Below are 17,450 nucleotides of genomic sequence, written 5' to 3'. Positions count from 1 at the left end.
TAATGATTAAATAAGGTAATGTCTCCAAACTTATCTCTATTATTACTTGTCTCCTGCTAGTTATACTACAGCACTTACTTAAAAAAAAAAGTTAAATTAAAAAATATTTTTGTTGCATCTCTTTTCGGTGTTGTAATTTGTAGACAGCCCTAAGCACTCGTCTATTAGCAGCAACAACAACAGAGGCCAGCAGGCAAGTGTTATTTTTTTTTACATTGTTACATTGTTATTTGTTACATAAACTTCTGGTGTACTTACAAACTTTCCAATCCATTGTTTTATGAGTGCATAACCTATTTGTACTAGGGTAGAAGTTTGGTATCATTTCGGGCATTATTAGTGGGGTAACTTACGAGATACAAATGTGGATCCATTAGCCCCTGCGCTAAGCTATTCAGCTGATAATGCTACTCTACGCTAACTCTCCCAATGTTCGCCCAGTACTGAAAAGCTTCGGGGTTTTGTGTGAACTTCATGGAAGACCTAGGGGGGTGAAATACTCTAATGAACCTACTTGTACTTAACTGAGGAATGTATTTGAAATTAGTGTACTGTAATTTTTTGGATCATTAATTGATGTCTTCGTAAGTATGCGGTTTATATAAGTGAAGCAGAAACAGAAATGTTAAATCCAGACAGCTAGCTAGACTATCTTTCCAATCTGAGTTTTCTGTTGCACGTCTAAAACAACCTTTGAATGTACACATGTTCCACCAAAACAAGTTCCTATTTTGCAGAGGCACCGTCATTGAGTTTGGCACTTAGCAAAGTGGATTGTGATTGGTTTAAAGAAATGCCAAAAAACCATTTTTCTCCCATCCCGAAATGCTGTGTGGACTAGCCAGACCCTCTTCCGAAGTGCTGTGGAGGAAGGTCTGGCAATGCGAGACTATTGTTTCTCTTACTTGAGATATTTTGAAGCGCAACCTTCACATTTACAGTCTGAAGACGGATTTCAGAGGCACACACAGAGGACTGAGTGTTCCGGCTGCTAAAGAAGTGTTTGCTCCATAGCCCTTGGCCTAAACAGAGATATTGTGAATCATTAGTCTGTCCCACCTTGTCAGTTCTTACATTCAAAGCTCTGTGGGTTTGAGAGCACTGTAAACCTCTCACAGCTCGTAGTACCCTGCACTTCATGACACGTGTTTAATCATTTTTTATTCAGCAGATTGAGCTTCACCTGGTATCTTCACATCCACCTCTCTCTCCATCCATAACATCCACTTTGCCACATTGCTGAAATAGCACAGTACCCACAACATTCATGATTAAATCAAGCTGATGAGCATCGTTCTCCACTTCAATAACAGTGATCAGGAGATTTACAGGTTCACAGCTCTTTAAGGGTCCTGGACACTCATTGTTCAGTGCTGCTCGGTGTGCATCTCTCAGAATGATGTTGCCATTAAGCCATGCATCTCTGAGCGCAGTAATCACATTAAGGCCCTCAAACATGAACCATAATCCTCCAAATAAATGAGCTTTTTTCAAACGTTACCCGCACAACCTCAATCCACAGTGTCAGAAGAGCCAAGGCTGCTTTTCCTTCCAATTAAATTGGTATATTTGTTCCAAGAATTTGAATAAGGGACTTTTTCTAAGGCTGCTTTTCAATATTAAGTAAGTATAAAATAAGTAATGTATACAGTAATAAAATGCATGCCTTTTCCCTGCCACATGATGCACTCATTAAAGTTTAAATGTAATATAAGGGTAAAATGAGAAAGACAGTGAGAGAGCAGCATAAATAGTGCATGAAATGTACATTTAAATTTTAAATTTTTGGTATTTAGATGTCATGTATTATCTAGAGTGACATTCTGAGTGCCTGGAAGCCCTCCTCCTGTGCTCAGAGAAAGATACTGGAGAATTTCCAGATATTGCAGTCATGTATTGTTAGAAATAATAATATTAATAGGCTAATACATCTTATAATTATCTTTAATTAAGACCATGCAAGCTGAGTAAGCACTGCCATGTGTGAAAAAAGAACTGAAATAATTAAGTGGATTTTTCCTCCCACTCCTTAGGACTAATCACAGAAGAATATGTTGATGTTGTGCTGTGATGTTATATGTTAAGTTGAATTATTATTATTTTTTGGATAAATAGAGTGGTAGCAGTGTATCAAGTTGAGATGTGAGTACTAATTATTTATTTAATAATAGATCAAGAGAAAAGCTAAATTGTTTGTGCACCATTTTGACTGAGGATTTTGTTGGCTGAAGAGGATAGGGAATTTATTTGACATGGTGTGATTTGTGGGGCTGTACTTCATCAGATTGGTCTTATGTTTTCTGCTCTGCTCTGACCTGTCTGACTTCCTCCCAACATTCCTCTCTTTTTGGAGCAGAGCCTGTCCGTCAAACAGCTAGTGAGCTGTGAGGATCAGCATATCCTCGCCCTGGAGGCTGAAATACGTTTCCAGCCCTCCATCTGACAGTCATAAACACAACTGGCAGGCTAGTGTTTTTTGTGACTCTATAGCCTTCTGAAGCTTATCCAGTCAGAAAATGTCAGTCAGTAGCTCAATATACTGTTTGTGTAAAATATACAGTGCAAGGTGCGGACACACATCACAAACACTTGCAGACTGATCCACTGCAGAAGCACCTCATAAAGGACTTTTTGTGAAGTAAAATGTGATCATACATTTTGTGTATGTCACACTAAATAAGTGTTGTTGTTTGGTTAAATCATGCATCAGTGTATCCACTTTTTAGGCTGAATGTGGTGTTGGATTGCATTATGGGAACCTTAGTCTCGCATTGCCAGACCTTCCTTCACAGCGCTGCAGAGGAGGGTCTGGCTAGTCCACACAGCATTCCGGGATGGGAGAAAAACATGTTCTGGTTTATCTGCATTTTTTTAAACCAATCACAATCGTCTTGGGCGGCGCTAATTGCCGCACGGAGCAACGGTGCCTCTGCAAAATAGCCTCGGGAAGGAGCTTGTTTTGGTGGAACATGTGTACGTTCAAAAGATGTTTTAGTCGTGCAACAGAAAACTCCGATTGGACAGATAGTCTAGCTAGCTGTCTGGATTTACCCTGCAGAGATTTGAGGAGCAGTTAACCATAGTCCTCAGAAATCCACCAGAGTTTAGAATGCCAACACAAAGAAAGCTGAAGGTGCCGGACATCCGAACGAAATTGAAAGCCACCTGGCGGAATTTCCGGCAGGGCACTTGAACATCGTGGATACCGACTATGGGAACCCTAACCCTAACCAAACCCTAACCCTAACCAAACCCTTTTGGAAACATACATAACGTGCTCCTTGCTTGCAAAAAGTTGAAAATAAACTGTTAAGCCAAAACTAAATGATTTTACAAAAGTGCATCAAGAACATTAAACAAACTATTTGCAGATTTTAGAAATGTTCCTTTCTCTGGTTACAAATACACACAAAATACATTATACACTCAGATACCACACAAAGAAGCCAAAGAGCAGGAGTAAAAAAAACAAAAACTCATTATGTCCCTCTTGATATGTGCCACACAGATTAAAAATCCACTGGAGAATTTTCAGGCTGTGTGCACTCCATATAGGAAATTGTAAGCAACAGCGAAGTTACAAGTCTTTCCTGTTGGTGCTGCTCTTGTGTTTACTGATGCATGTCCTAAGTGTACTCACTGCCTCGCTCACATCTAATTTAGGACAAGGGCATTGAAAAAAACAAGCAGCACCTTGGGAAGCATAATTTCTGTTCAACCACCTTAGTTTATAGATTCACTAAGTTTGTTGCAGCATGCCAGTGCTCACTTCAGCAGAACTTCACTTCCTCTCCTCTTTTGAAGCAGCACTTAAATGTAAGCTTTTCGTGAAACCATTTACTCTATATTATATGTGCAGTTGCTTCAGAAACACTTTTTTTCCTGCTGTTTTCTGACATCAACACATACTTTACAGTTTCTTCTACTTTGATTATCAGAAGAGCGCCGCGCTGCTGCAGATCCTTTTTACTCTCAATTCGCCAAGTTTAACTTTCATCTCATCTATGCAGACAGAAAACTGAATCTCCCACGGCAGCAGTGTTGGAAAGGTTAGAGAATCTAGCTTGTGAAGAGAAAGTTACAGACTTTAATCGCTGACCTGGCGGGAACAATACTACTGACACATGTGCCCTTGAACAAAGCAGTTTAAGATGTTTCCAGTGGAGTGGTGTTAGAATAAAAAGGAACAAAACAATCAAATCATTAGAGGTATGGTGGAAGAGCTTTATTGTTAGTAACTATTCAATATTCATAAAAAAATATATATATCATGAAAACACTGAATCCAACTTCATTTGTCTTCAAAATAGCTGGTAGCTACCAGTTAATGATATGAACAAGAACAGTTTTTGTCACAGCAGGTGACTTTCTCTCATTTCATACACTTTTTACTTTTAGTCATTTGGGCAAAGACAAGAACAAGTCTTCAGGCTCTTACATTTTGCCAAAAACACAGGAAAGAACAATGTTCACCCCCATCATTAAGAAGAAGAAAAAACTGAGACAGCGAGTTGAACAGGCACACGGAGGCAAAAACATTTCAAAAACACTGCAACACTGCATTGCATCAACAGAAGAACTTCTACACAATGTTCAAGTGAAAACCGCAGTACCATGAGCACAGCACTTCTGTACACATGGAGTCTGTTCAGTGGCGTAGTCAAATGTATTGTAGTGGGTATACTGTACTGTATATTGGCCAGAATCTGCCTTTGGGGGGGGGGCATATCATAGTGGGGGGTCTGGGTGTCCTCCCCCAGGGAAGTTTTGAGCATCAACAACTTCATTTCCTGTATTCGGATACACTTTTATGCACAAATTTACGGTGGAAATACCTTTATTTAGTGAAGAAAAAAAAACGATGACAATTCAAAATACATATCAAAAATATAATGGAAAGTATGTTGTTGTGGGTCATTGGGCATTTTTAAGTGGGTATATATAAATCCTGGAGCTTTCTTAGTGGGTATACTGCGTATACCTGTGTATCACATAGACTACACCACTGAATGTGCACTCATTTAGCTTTTACCGGCACTGCAGTACCTAAATTATACATAAACATCAAAGACAGCTGTGTGTGTGTGTGTGTGTGTGTGTGTGTGTGTGTGTGTGTGTGTGGTGCAGGTCAGCGACACATGGGCGCCTCATTTCACTGGTGCTGCAGTCACACTTCATTATGGCTTCGTGTTACAGGCCCTGCCCCGAGGAAATGCTAAAACACAATCGCCTGTTGATAAGTTCTGCACTGATAATCAACATCTCCTTCTCCTGTGTTACACTATTGATTCCTGAAGCAGTAATTCACAGGTAGATCAGTGTGCAGACTATGCTACTGATCAGCACTTCTGGAGTTGGCAGGCGTTCAGTGTCACACACAAACACATTTCAGAAGAGGCCCGCTGACACGGGGGACTGAACCCAGACTTTCTCTGTGAAGGAAAGATTCCTAAACGTCACCATGCTGGCTCTAATTCACACCCAGAGTTGTTCTATTTCGAAGTCCAGGGTCCCCTGCGCCAATATGGGAACATTTTCTTAAAAATGTAAATCTGCTTCACTGATATCCAACCAATATAAAGTATTGTATGACTAGTATAAACCCTGAAAGTGTCTGTTTGCAATGAAACAGAGTTTATAATAATACTGCAATACGTTGTCACTCAACTATTCAACTATTCAACTATTCAAATACTGATGCTTGGTCAGTGGCTCTCATAGCATCAGATGCTGACGCAAAAATCAGCCTTTAGCGTCTGGATGGAACGCACCGGGCGTAGCAGCAGCTCGACCGCGGTGCTGTAAGATGACGTAGTATTAAGAGCGACAAAGGTAGAAAGTAGTATGAAAGACAGAAAATCTGCATAAGAAGGCAGGTGGGGCTATTAGATGGGTCAAACAACACAGGACTTTCACCCAGGAGACTGGGGTTTGTGTCCCGTTCTTGTCCCGCGTGTCACTGAAACACACAGTTTGTAACCCCACCCACGATCTTTTCCTAAACCTGAAAAGAAAAAAAACTGTCCCGTTCTGACGCTAAGAGTCCTGACCAAGCACGTCTAAATATGACACTAAAAGAGACTTTTTGCGTCACTAACAAACGCCAAAAGCACCAGATTTTTTGACGTGATGGGAGTGAGAATGTGTTGAATATTGATTACAAATGATGAAAAAGCTTGATATCTTAATTACTGTATTTTATATATATATATATATGATGCATTCTTCAGGGTGAAGTTTGTGCTATTGTTTGTTTGAGCTCAGCTTACCATTTTGTTCCCTCTGTGAAGCAGTGAGAAATTGACATGGATGCAATGAAGGTGGCACAGACCCTTTTCTTGAAATAGTTATGAAGCGCAGTACAGTTTATGAAGATGTATTAGAGTATAAAGTTGTTGAAAAAGCCTTTCAGCATTTTCAGCACATTTAACTTGAACTAAATTAGGTTCTACTGTACAACTCAACCCAGAAAGTCAGACTGTGTAACGGAGTATGGTTCGTCATCATTGTTAGATAGATCGACAGATACATTTTTCAAAATTGCAATATGAGAGGGGAACCTTTGATGCTTAATCATCTGAGTGAGTGCATTAGCTTTGACAAATCTTATGCTCATTACAAGCAATATTCTGGTGTTCTCTCCTACGTGCACTTAGTTTGCATGATGCAGAGAAGGATGAGAATCACAATAAAAAACAATTGAAATATGAGTCGTGATGAATATATAAATAAACAAAATACACCAATATCATCAGTCTCTTGGGGAGTCAGCAGGTAAGAGTTTTCTCTGTGGCTTTCTCTGTGACTTGTAGATTTTGTCATTGAATCCCTGCTAGCTGCAGGGCTGCTGTTCTGTAACTCACCCTGACCTGTGCCATAAAATGGAGGTGAGTGTTTCAGAAATACTGGAGGAACTGCAGGAGTGCTTTTCTCATTCTGTGCCATCTCTTCCATCTCATTAACTGAGTCATTAAATTGCTCGCAAGATACATCATCTCTCTTGCATCTTAAAGTTTTGGCTTTGACTCAGCTTTGTCCTGGGGTGTTCAATGTCAGCCGCAGTCTCTAATACCAATAGCACTCATATTAACCAAGACACTGCATTTGATGTAATTATTCCTTGTGGGCAGCCTGGAGTGTAAGAGGAAACAGATGGCAGCTTACATTCTAAAGGAATATGGAGAAAGTATGTATATGTTTTGTTATATTATGCCCAGGACTCCTCCTCAGAAGTAGATTCTGGTATCTCCCAAATAATATATACCATATTGGCTCTGTTAGTCGCAATATTAGTCTCGCTTTGCCAGACCTACCTCGACAGAGCTGCGGAGGAGGGTCTGGCTAGTCCATACAGCATTCCGGGATGGGAGAAAAATGTGCTCTGGTTTATTGCCATTTCTTTAAACCAATCACAGTCGTCATGGGCGGTGCTAAGCGCCGGACAGAGCCACGGTGCTGCCGCAAAAGGAACTTGTTTTGGTGGAACATGTGTACGTTCAAAAGTTGTTTTAGTCGTGCAACAGAAAACTCCGATTGGACAGATAGTCTAGCTAGCTGTCTGGATTTACCCTGCAGAGATCGGAGGAGCAGTTAACCACAGTCCTCAGAAATCCACCAGAGTTTATAATTCCAACACAAAGAAAGCGGAAGGTAGCGGAAATCCAGCCAGAAAGGGTGTCATCCGACAGAATTTCTGGCGGCAACGGAGCAATCCCGGAAGTGGAACGTCATGGATATTGACTATCACAATATGGACTAGTGCAATATCCAAATCGCAATATTTGTTAAAGGCAAAATATATTTCAAACCATTCTGAATTCAGTATTGTGGTGCTGCAGAGACGTCCCAGCCTTTAGTCTGTATCCTACAGACTAAAGAAAAAAATCTTTGTTTGGTACAGTACAGATCCTCGCAATAATCACACTATAATTATTTAAAATTTTTCATTTTAATATTTTTCAAAGAAAAGGAGATTAATGATACAAACATGATAATTTCCTCCAATATCGTGTATCATATCGCAATTGCAATATCAGTCAAAACAATGGCAATTTGATACTTTCCTCATATTGTGCAGCACAAAAAAAAAAAAAAAAAATTACTACTCACTTCTGCACCTAAAGCCAGTGTTGCTTTTAGTGGTGTAACGGACCACAGTTGATCCATGGTCCGTACAGATCAACACTCACGGTTCGGAATGCATGTGAACCGCGGATCAGTTGCAAAGTTTAACCATAATAATAGTGTGAAATACCTTTTTACTGTCGCTATTGCTTAACGTAGGCTGATAAATCTCTCTCTCTCAACACGGATTTCGGTGCCACTTAAATGTCTGCGCTGCTCTGGGATGCTACGAAACAGACGTTAGAGGCAACAGAAGCATCGCTGCATGTCACGCTAGTCAACACTAACGGTACACTTGGCAGCAGGTAACGTTGATGTTAGCCTAATGTTACCGTTAGCTAGTAGCTGGATTAAACAAGGTTAAAATGCTGACTGCTAAATGGTGTAAAATTGTGACTGTATATCACTGTAGAGGATTCTAACACTGGGATGTATAACACTCTGTCGCTAAAACTATGAGCCTAGCACTAGTCACTGCTGTTGTCGGAAAAACAGATGTGAATGTTGCGTTAACTTGAAACTGGTAACGTTAAACCTTGTTTAAAGTTATTGTAAAATAACCATTCCTCATATGTTTTTGTCATTTAACAGCAATTTACCGGTGAAAGAAGTTATTGTTGTTACATCTTTAATAAATCATTTAAATTCCCCCCTTTTTTGTGCTGATCCAAAAATGTATCCGATCAGTGACACAAAACCGTGAGCCGATCCGAACCGTGAGTTTTGTGATCCGTTGCACCCCTAGTTGCTTTTATTCAGTCCAAACCAGGACCCGCTGCTATGCAGAGTGACAAAGCAGTGTGACCTTAGCAGAGTCTGACAGCACTGTGGACCAACTTCAAGTCATCAGAGCTGATGACAGGGCCATGTGATGAATGAGTGTGTGTTTAGGGAGCCAGAGCTCCAGTGTAGTGGGACTGGCCTTCAGCAAAGATCAATGGGTCACAAACTCAGGTGAATAGACTGCAGCATGGGCGATTTTAGACCCTAAATTTCTTCTCAGTCGTCCTTAAAATTATAATAATAAAAAAATATATTTTTAAATAAATTTTAGAGCTTAAGTGAAAGTTTGTGGACAAACAATTGCCATTAACAGAAACGTAGTTAATACTTTTGCAAGGCACTGTATCTGTGTCACATTTTCATTAGGGGCTGAGCCCCCCTAAAAGTCTGATCCTAGAATTGCCCATGGACTACAGGCCTCAGTTTTATCACTTAACGACTTGTCCCTGGGTTAATAAATCTAGATTCCTGACTGATTGTTATAGGTTTACCCCGATGGTCGCTGCTGCCAAAATGTAGCCTTGACTTGATCAGATCGCATTCATGGCTCCCCCTCTCTGAACGCACATTTTCATAAATGACACTAAAGAGGAAATACGAGAGGGGGCTCCTGCTCAGCTTCCTCTCACTTTTCTCATCTCCACTGTCACAAATTCAAGCATCCCATGAATCAGTACACTGGGGCTTTGCAGGGAAATGCACAACACTAAGTAGATTATAATTACAAATGTATGTTCCTCTCAAGACATCTAGCACAATGAGAAATATGAAATGCTGATATTCTGTTTGAAATGGGCAACACAACACGGAGACATTTTCTGTCTGCACCATTTCTGCCATGAAAATCACCAATAAAGGCTTCTAAACCAAAAAATACACAACCGGACATGTTCCAGCAGGAAAGTAATCAGAAATTTAATAACAAATAACATCTGCAACCAAGATTACTGGTTTCCCTGATGTTAGCATGTAGCTACATGTAGGGTGTGTAATGTAAACAATGCAGTGGCCACATATACATGTATACATCTATACACCCATGGTCATGAAGGCTGGGTCATGACCAAAGAACGAGATCCAGGGTGCAAGCGGCGAAATGGGTTTCCTCAGGAGGGTGGCTGGCGTCTCCTTAGAGATAGGGTGAGAAGCTCAGTCATCCGTGAGGAGCTCGAGAGGCTGCTCCTTTGCCGAAGGGCCAGTTGAGGTGGTTCGTCTGGTGAGGGCCCTGGCTCCCTAGGAGGTGTTCAGGCACGCCCGCTGGAGGAGGCCTCGGAAGACCGACTAGGTGGAGGGATTATATCTCCAACCTGCCTGGGAACGCTGTGGGGCTGGTTAATGTTGTCGTTTGCTGCTGGGCCCGCCATGTATATTGGAAACGTATGTAGAAAAAAACTGTTGAAACCACAGTGTTAAGAACAGTGGGACATCTCAGGTTTTGGCGCACAGGGATTTCATTTAAATACTTCATATATAATTACTTCATTTATTTGAATTGCGTATGTTACGTAACAAAAGTAAGGTCAAATAAGGCACCGTTGACTTGATTTTTGATTTCATACGGGACAAGAACAGTGATCTCCTGGGAGAAAGTCCTGTGTTTGTTTGAACCATCCATCCACCCCGACCTGGATGGATGGTTTTCGCGGCTTTGTTTTGTTATTAGTTAGTCTACTCTTTGGTTAGGGGGGGAAGTTCTGGGTCCGACGGCCCTTGATGGGTTGGCCTAGGCTTCTTCTCTTCTTTTGTTCATTTTGGCCAGATCTCCAGACTCCCATAGTTTTGGTTTAATTAATTGTAGTTAATTTGTGAATAAACTTTGATCTACTTTTTCTACCCTCTGGTTTGGTGTTATTAGATGTTGATGGTCACCTTTTAAATAGTGTTTGTGTGTTGTGGCCGTAACATCCCGCATGTCACTGAAGCGTACATTTTGTAACGCCACCCACATTCTTTTCCTAACCCTAACTAAGTGGCTTTACTCTGTACGTTAAAAAATAACGCCAAATCAATCCCAACCCAGAGCGTCAAAAAGTGACGCCAAGAGTCCCGACCAAGTGCATCGAAAAATGACACAAAAGGCACCTGATAAAGCGTGGTTTTTTGACGTGCTGGGATTGAGAATGTGTTCCCAGTGACAGCTGCCCATCCAATTGTTGTGATAGGCAGCAAACATAATAAACAATACATCTAACCATTCATTTCATTCATCATTTAGTCTATAGCTGAAAAACCAAAACCACCAGAATCTACAGCCCAGCGTCCATCATCAGTCAAAAATGTTCAGCTCTAAATATCTCTGGGACAAACCAGCTGACTCTGACATGACAGAATTCAACACAACCTCTTCTCTGTCTGCATGCAGCACCAACTGACACATTAGTTTTAACTTGAGAACCTCTCTACTTGGCCATTGGTGACTGTGAGTGGTGAGTCATTTGTTATCTGAACACAACATGTGCACACACAAGCACACTATAGGCATTATTTGCACAGACACACGCAACAGTGCTGCTTAGCATTCCATTACACTCCTTTCATTATGTTCACACGTGGCTATTCGCTCCTTATCTCAGGATGCACACACTCACACAGAAACATGCACAAACCTGAGCACTCAGATACATGTGCGCGCACACACAGGTTAGGAGTGCAGCGGTATTATCTGTCATTACGCTGCGATTAGAACACACACTCCACTGACTCCAAATCCGCTGAGAGAAGATCCAATCTAATGGAGGACTTATGCAACCACACTGGAAAGACAGAATAAAAATTATCTTGCGTTCCTTTTTGAGTGTCTAAAGTCTTGTGTGAATTTTCTTTATAATAAGAAGCAGACTTTGCCTCATAAAAAGCACTCTCGAAATGTCAGCAGTAGGGAGCGCTTCTCCTTACTTGAGAATTACGTGAGAATTGTGCAGATAATTGGAGGAGACGTGTTTGTGCTTTCAGCTGGACTTGCAAGGCTCACATAATTTGTTAGGGACAATTGTGTGGAAAACTGTGCACCTTTAAAGAGCATGTGCAAAAGGCTAGTATGTATGAAGTCTTCCAAACCATAAAACAATATAGGTTGTTTATTCCTACCCTCTAAAACGACCCACATTAGCGTTTCATTAACTAGCGACCCAAGCTGTGGCAGGAAATGCAACCCACGGGGGCGTTTTCCGTCCTCAATCTAAACCGCAGAACGTAACTGTTGCAATTTAAACACGTCGTTAACGCTGTGAAACGGTCGCAGTTTGGTGAGGTTTAGGTTACCAAAACTACTTACGTTTAGAAAAAGATTATGGTTTTGGTTCAAATCAATGCATCTGTTACGTTACTTCACTTCCAGTTATACAGGTGACGTAGTTCCATCTGTTCCATCTGTTTACTTTTATCATCAAATGGAACACGAACCCCAGTCTCCTGTTTAAAAGTCCTGTCTTTGTTTGATCCATCCACCAAACTGCTTACGTATGTGGCTGTACATATGTAGTCTCATTTAGAAGGAAGACTGTGGTTGGAGAAGTAGTACACTATTACTTTTGAAGACTACAGAAGAAGAGGACGTGCAAACATGCTATTATCACATAAATATTTTACCTTCACAGATGTACACACACAGTATACCTCTCCTCCGTCCACCTGCTCCACTCAGAGCTTCTGCTGGGTTTCTTGCTCAGTAGCTGCTCAGCTCTGCTGTTCCATAACCATAACTTCATTAAAGAGCATTTTTATGCCACATCATTTATTTCCTGAGCTTGGAGGTTTTGGACAAATATAACCATTTGGTTGGTGACACCCTAAATGACAGCTGTGTTGACCAATCACAAAATAAAGGATTAGCAACACAGAATAATGTAAATTGGCAACGAGCATTTAAGTACAGTCCATTTAGTTCATTTATCTTATTTTAGGCATTGAACTTAGAGACCTTCCCAAAGTAACTAATGCTGAAATGTTCTTAAAATGATGATGCAACATAGTTCAGCAGTTGCTTATAATTAAATCAGGAGAATTATTTCCTCAACTGTGTCATTCAGTTCAGTTATGTATTGCTTGGCAACATATATCTGCAGGAAAAGGTTTCAATGAATGAGATGTAGTAACTGTTTCTACTTTAGACTGTAGTAAAAGGTTACAGACATCCCCATCCAATTGGCCTCTTAGCTCTCTGACTCTACCACTCTGCAAGTCTGTGTCTATTGCAGAGAAACATTTTCTTTCTTTTTTTGTGATAATTTTTTTATAAGCACCTTCAGGCATACAAAACAAATTCCACAATGTGTGACAGGTAATGTCAGATGGCACACAGAACAAAGAAACACAAATTTAATTAAAGCTGCAAGCAGTGTTGAACGGGCCCTCGCTCCTCTGCGCGCGTTAGGGTTAGTGGCGGACGCCGCTGCTTGCGACCGTGCATTTGCGCAGCACTCAGACACTGCGAATCATCACCAATGAAAAGGGAACTCCCTGCTGAGTTCAATGATACCTCACACAAGACTCTATGTCATACAGTTCATTAGCTGTGAAAGGGGGCGTGGCTAAAGCATAGGGGGCGGGCCAAGCCATGACCAATGAAAACGGAAATCTCTGCTTAGTTCAATGATACCTCACACTATAGTGTACAAGAAACGTGTCATTAGTTATTAAAGGGGGTGTGGCTTAAGCATATGGGGCAGGGCAAACCGTCACCAATAAAATGGAACTCTTTGCTGAGTTCAATGATACCTCACACAATAGTCTAAATGAAATGGGTCATTAGTTATAAAAGGGGACGTGGCTAAAGCATAGGGGGGCGGGTCAAACCATCACCAATTAAAAAGGAACTCTCTGCTGAGTTCAATGACACCTTACACAAGACTCTACCTTAAATTCAAATGTTATGAAAGGGGGCGTGGCCTGAGGGCGTGGCCTGAGTACGTGGCCGTGGTTAAAGTATTGGGGGCGGCTCAGTATCACATGTAAACCACACATTATACAAGTTTCATGTAAATCGGATGATATTTGTCATATAAGGCTTGCTGTTGTCAGCGGGGGTCGCTATGACCAACAGTGAATTTTTGCCTATAAATGTCTTCAGGCCTGGACCCTTGTCAATCATGAGAAATTTTGGCCAAAGTGGTCAATGTACACTAAAGTTACAACAACTTCTTCGTTCATCGATAAATGCTGTAATAATTGGACAATATACACTCAAGTTATAGCCACTTCCTGTTTCGATGGTGAAACACAAAATGGCCACCCAGCCAATTTTGGTGAGTTTCTGAGTATGTTAAGCCCCTCAAAAAGGTAATTCATTTGCCGGAAGAAAGGTAAGGAAAGAAAAGAAAAGAAAAGAAAAGAAAGGAAAGGAAAGGAAAGGAAAGGAAAGGAAAGGAAAGGAAAGGAAGAATTCCTTCAGTTTCAATAGGGCCTTCGCCGCTGTTGGCGCTCGGGCCCTAATAAAATTAATCCCCTAACCCTCTGGACCGCAGACCCCAACCCCTATCTGCAAGATACGTGGCCACATCAATCGCAGCTTGCGCAAACTCCATTCCAACTCTGTTAGCCGCCACCATGTTTGCAGATTTTTAAACATTTTCTTAAAGTGCTCATATTATGCTTTTTTGGCTGTTGCCGGTTGTGTTATATATCTTTTTTTGTGCACGTTATAGGTTTACAAAGTGAAAAAGCTCAAAGTCCACCCCAAAGGGACTTACCTGTTATTATCTCTTTAAACATTGCTCTGACACAAATTTGGCCCTCACTTTACAGATAGTTGAGTTTGTTCTGAACATTTTAATATGAAACACATGGGGATCAGATTATATACAAATACCCTTAAAAGGTGAATTTAAAAAGATATCTAAAAATGCCCTTGGACCTCAGAGGGTTAATTTGATGCAACTCTGGATCTAGAGTTATCACTTTTAAACATTTTCTTTTGTTAAACTAAAATATTTAGAGCAGCATTGGTGGTATGTGGTGGTCTCTGTTGGAGCTTTTGTTTCTTTGTGAAGAAAACAAGGCTGCTCATGGCAGACTTGTCAGCCATCAGAGAGCTCCAACATCATGTCACAGAAAGGTCTCTCTAGCGACTCCACCCACTACCTTTCCTAAATAGGTCCACAGCTGCTTCAGTGCTGAGCTGAGCAGGGCCTCTGTGCCCGGCTGCAGAAACAGAAACATCTGCCCTACCACGCCGGTTTTACCTCCTTTGTTCACTCTGACAAATAGCTGGAGTTAAACCTTGCCGGTGGCACTGGCTCAGCACTAACACAAAGTCAAATAAAATGTGGAGAGAGGTCTGGGCATCGGAGATTATAAAGTGGATGATGTACTGCATGTTTGCTCTCTGAGAAAGGCTAAAAAGGGTTTTAAGCTGTACTTATTGATTTGAGAGGGACAGTCACATTTTCTTTTTCTTTTGGTTGTGGTTTCTGATAACATCACTCTGCTGAGTCCAACCCATTTCCTTCAAAGAAAAGAAATCTCTTTATCGCCTTTATTTTACTCTTTCAGAGCCCATAATGTCATAGTGTCCCATGCCAGCAGCTGTTGTCTGTCAAGGGGAATATAAACCTGACGTGTTAATATTTACCATTTATCAATCTGTCCCCACTCCGCCCACACTGAATCCCTTAATGGTATTTGATCTCCTCAAATGTTTGAAAAATCTTATTTGCCCAGGCATGTTGACTCAGAATACATTCTAATACAACATCAGATAAACATTTACCCTCTGACACCCGCTTTATTAGACTGTGTTAGCAAACTTGTTATATTGCCAGTGTTTGGCACATGCAAACAGCTCCTACTGTATGTAAAATGATCTCTCTGTTGACATTTCCATCAGCACAGTGTATGATCAGGATCCCAAATAGATCAGAAATTATGTTCTGCGCTTTTATGTGCCAGGCTTTTTGAGACAGCTTTACTTTTTTCAAAATCGCAACAACTCAGATTTGAGTCATACAGCTTGTATTCCATGCTGTGCCAAATCACAACCAATTCTCTGTAAAGTTTAATATGCAGAGAAATAAGACACAAATGTGAAATGGTTTGACATGGAAAAGGAGAGATCATATTTTATTAGTATTTTGAACTGCATGAAAAGCAAACTTCCTGAGGGCTCATGAAATATCCCACCACAAAAATCAAGTTGACAGAGAAAAAGAGGAAAAATCACAGTTTTGGTCTAAAGTTTGCTTTTAACAACAGTCTTTCTCCTCTTCCTGGTCATTTTATTCTCTATAAACAACACTGAATGCATTTTGATCCGTAACATCAGCATCAAACCCTCTGAGAAAAAAATAAATCATGAATAATTCAATTACAAAATCCTCCTCTAATAAGAATGATGCCCTGATTGACATTCATGCAGCCATATTTCAAAGTGTGACCATGGACCTCTAGAGCCTGTCCACTGGAGCGGGTGAGGCTTGAGTGCCTTGCTCAAGGGCAGCTGTTCAATATGCTGAGAGAGAAGAAAGTGTTTCTCATTCACCTTCTGCACCCACATGCTTTCTACTCCGACTCCCACTGCCCCATTGAAGAGCGGTGCATGGAAATATATGCATAAAATGCATGAAAAGAAATCAATAAAAATATATCGATGTGCATTTTAGAAATCCCTAAATGCAGATGCCTTTCAGAAAGACTCATTTGCAGTTAATTCACAACATGCACAACCAAAAAACAAGTTTTTACAAAGAGGGAGGAAATACCTGTATGATCTCAGTAACTCCAACAAACATTTTTTTTTTCATTTGAGATGAATGTAAAATGATCTTTACTGTCACCCAAAATGAAAATCTCACTGCACTCACCTCCTCTTGTTGCCCCGTGCGAGGTGAAAAGTATCAGGGTGACCTGCGTAATAATTCCCCAGACTTTTTTACTCCAGAGATCCATGATGAAGTGGAAGGATGCTGCAGAAAAGCCCACCGGGTGAAGGAGGGAGACAGTCTGCCTCGCCTCTCCTCTTTACTCCACTTCTCTTTCACACTCTCACACTTTCCAGATCCCTGCTAAATTTTGCACTTTTGCGTCTGCAGTGCTCAGCAACATCCGCCTGGCTCCACAGCGATGACAGAGGAGGCGAGAGGCTACTTTCTGTTCGGCTGCACTCTGCAGAGTGAGGGGAAGGGAGAGAGTGAGGGAGAGAGAGACACAGGGAGAGAGAGAGAGAGAGAGAGAGAGAGAGAGAGAGAGAGAGAGCTTTCCCTACTGTCACAGCTCCAGTGAAAGGTACTTAAGTCATTAAAAGGACTTGGAAGACCCTGCGCTCTGGCAAAGTCCTTCAGCAGAAAACCCACTGCAGGCTACACTATTCTGCTCCGACAATGTTTGGGAAAGAGTTGTCTCGTGTCCCATTAGGCTCTGGGCTGCTGCTCACAGGCTGTTTGTCATCATGTAATGCAGCAGTTCAGGTCAGCTGGTTACGGAAGAGATCCCCACCACAATGCCTCAGTCCCTGCAAATTAATTGAAAGTATCCCACTGAGAGAGGATACAGGAACTAAAATGATTATTCAAAATCTAATTATAGGTTTTATCGGTTTATATTTTACCCTT

At 41.1% G+C, this 17,450-nt stretch overlaps 1 protein-coding gene across 1 annotated transcript in view; it reads right to left on the bottom strand.

Moving 5' to 3' along the window:
• Positions 1 to 17,069, bottom strand: part of LOC120548244 (contactin-associated protein-like 4) — a 73,516-nt gene extending 56,447 nt beyond the window's left edge. Inside the window, exon 1 of the mRNA XM_039784354.1 lies at positions 16,704 to 17,069. Coding sequence (XP_039640288.1) covers positions 16,704 to 16,788 — 85 coding nt within the window. The 5' untranslated portion in view covers positions 16,789 to 17,069. The remainder of the gene's footprint in view (positions 1 to 16,703) is intronic.
• Between the last annotated feature and the right edge of the window lie 381 nt (positions 17,070 to 17,450).

The sequence above is a fragment of the Perca fluviatilis genome, chromosome 19 (genome assembly GCF_010015445.1).
Source record: "Perca fluviatilis chromosome 19, GENO_Pfluv_1.0, whole genome shotgun sequence".
Taxonomy (NCBI): domain Eukaryota; kingdom Metazoa; phylum Chordata; class Actinopteri; order Perciformes; family Percidae; genus Perca; species Perca fluviatilis.
This window is presented reverse-complemented; position numbering and strand designations above follow the sequence as displayed.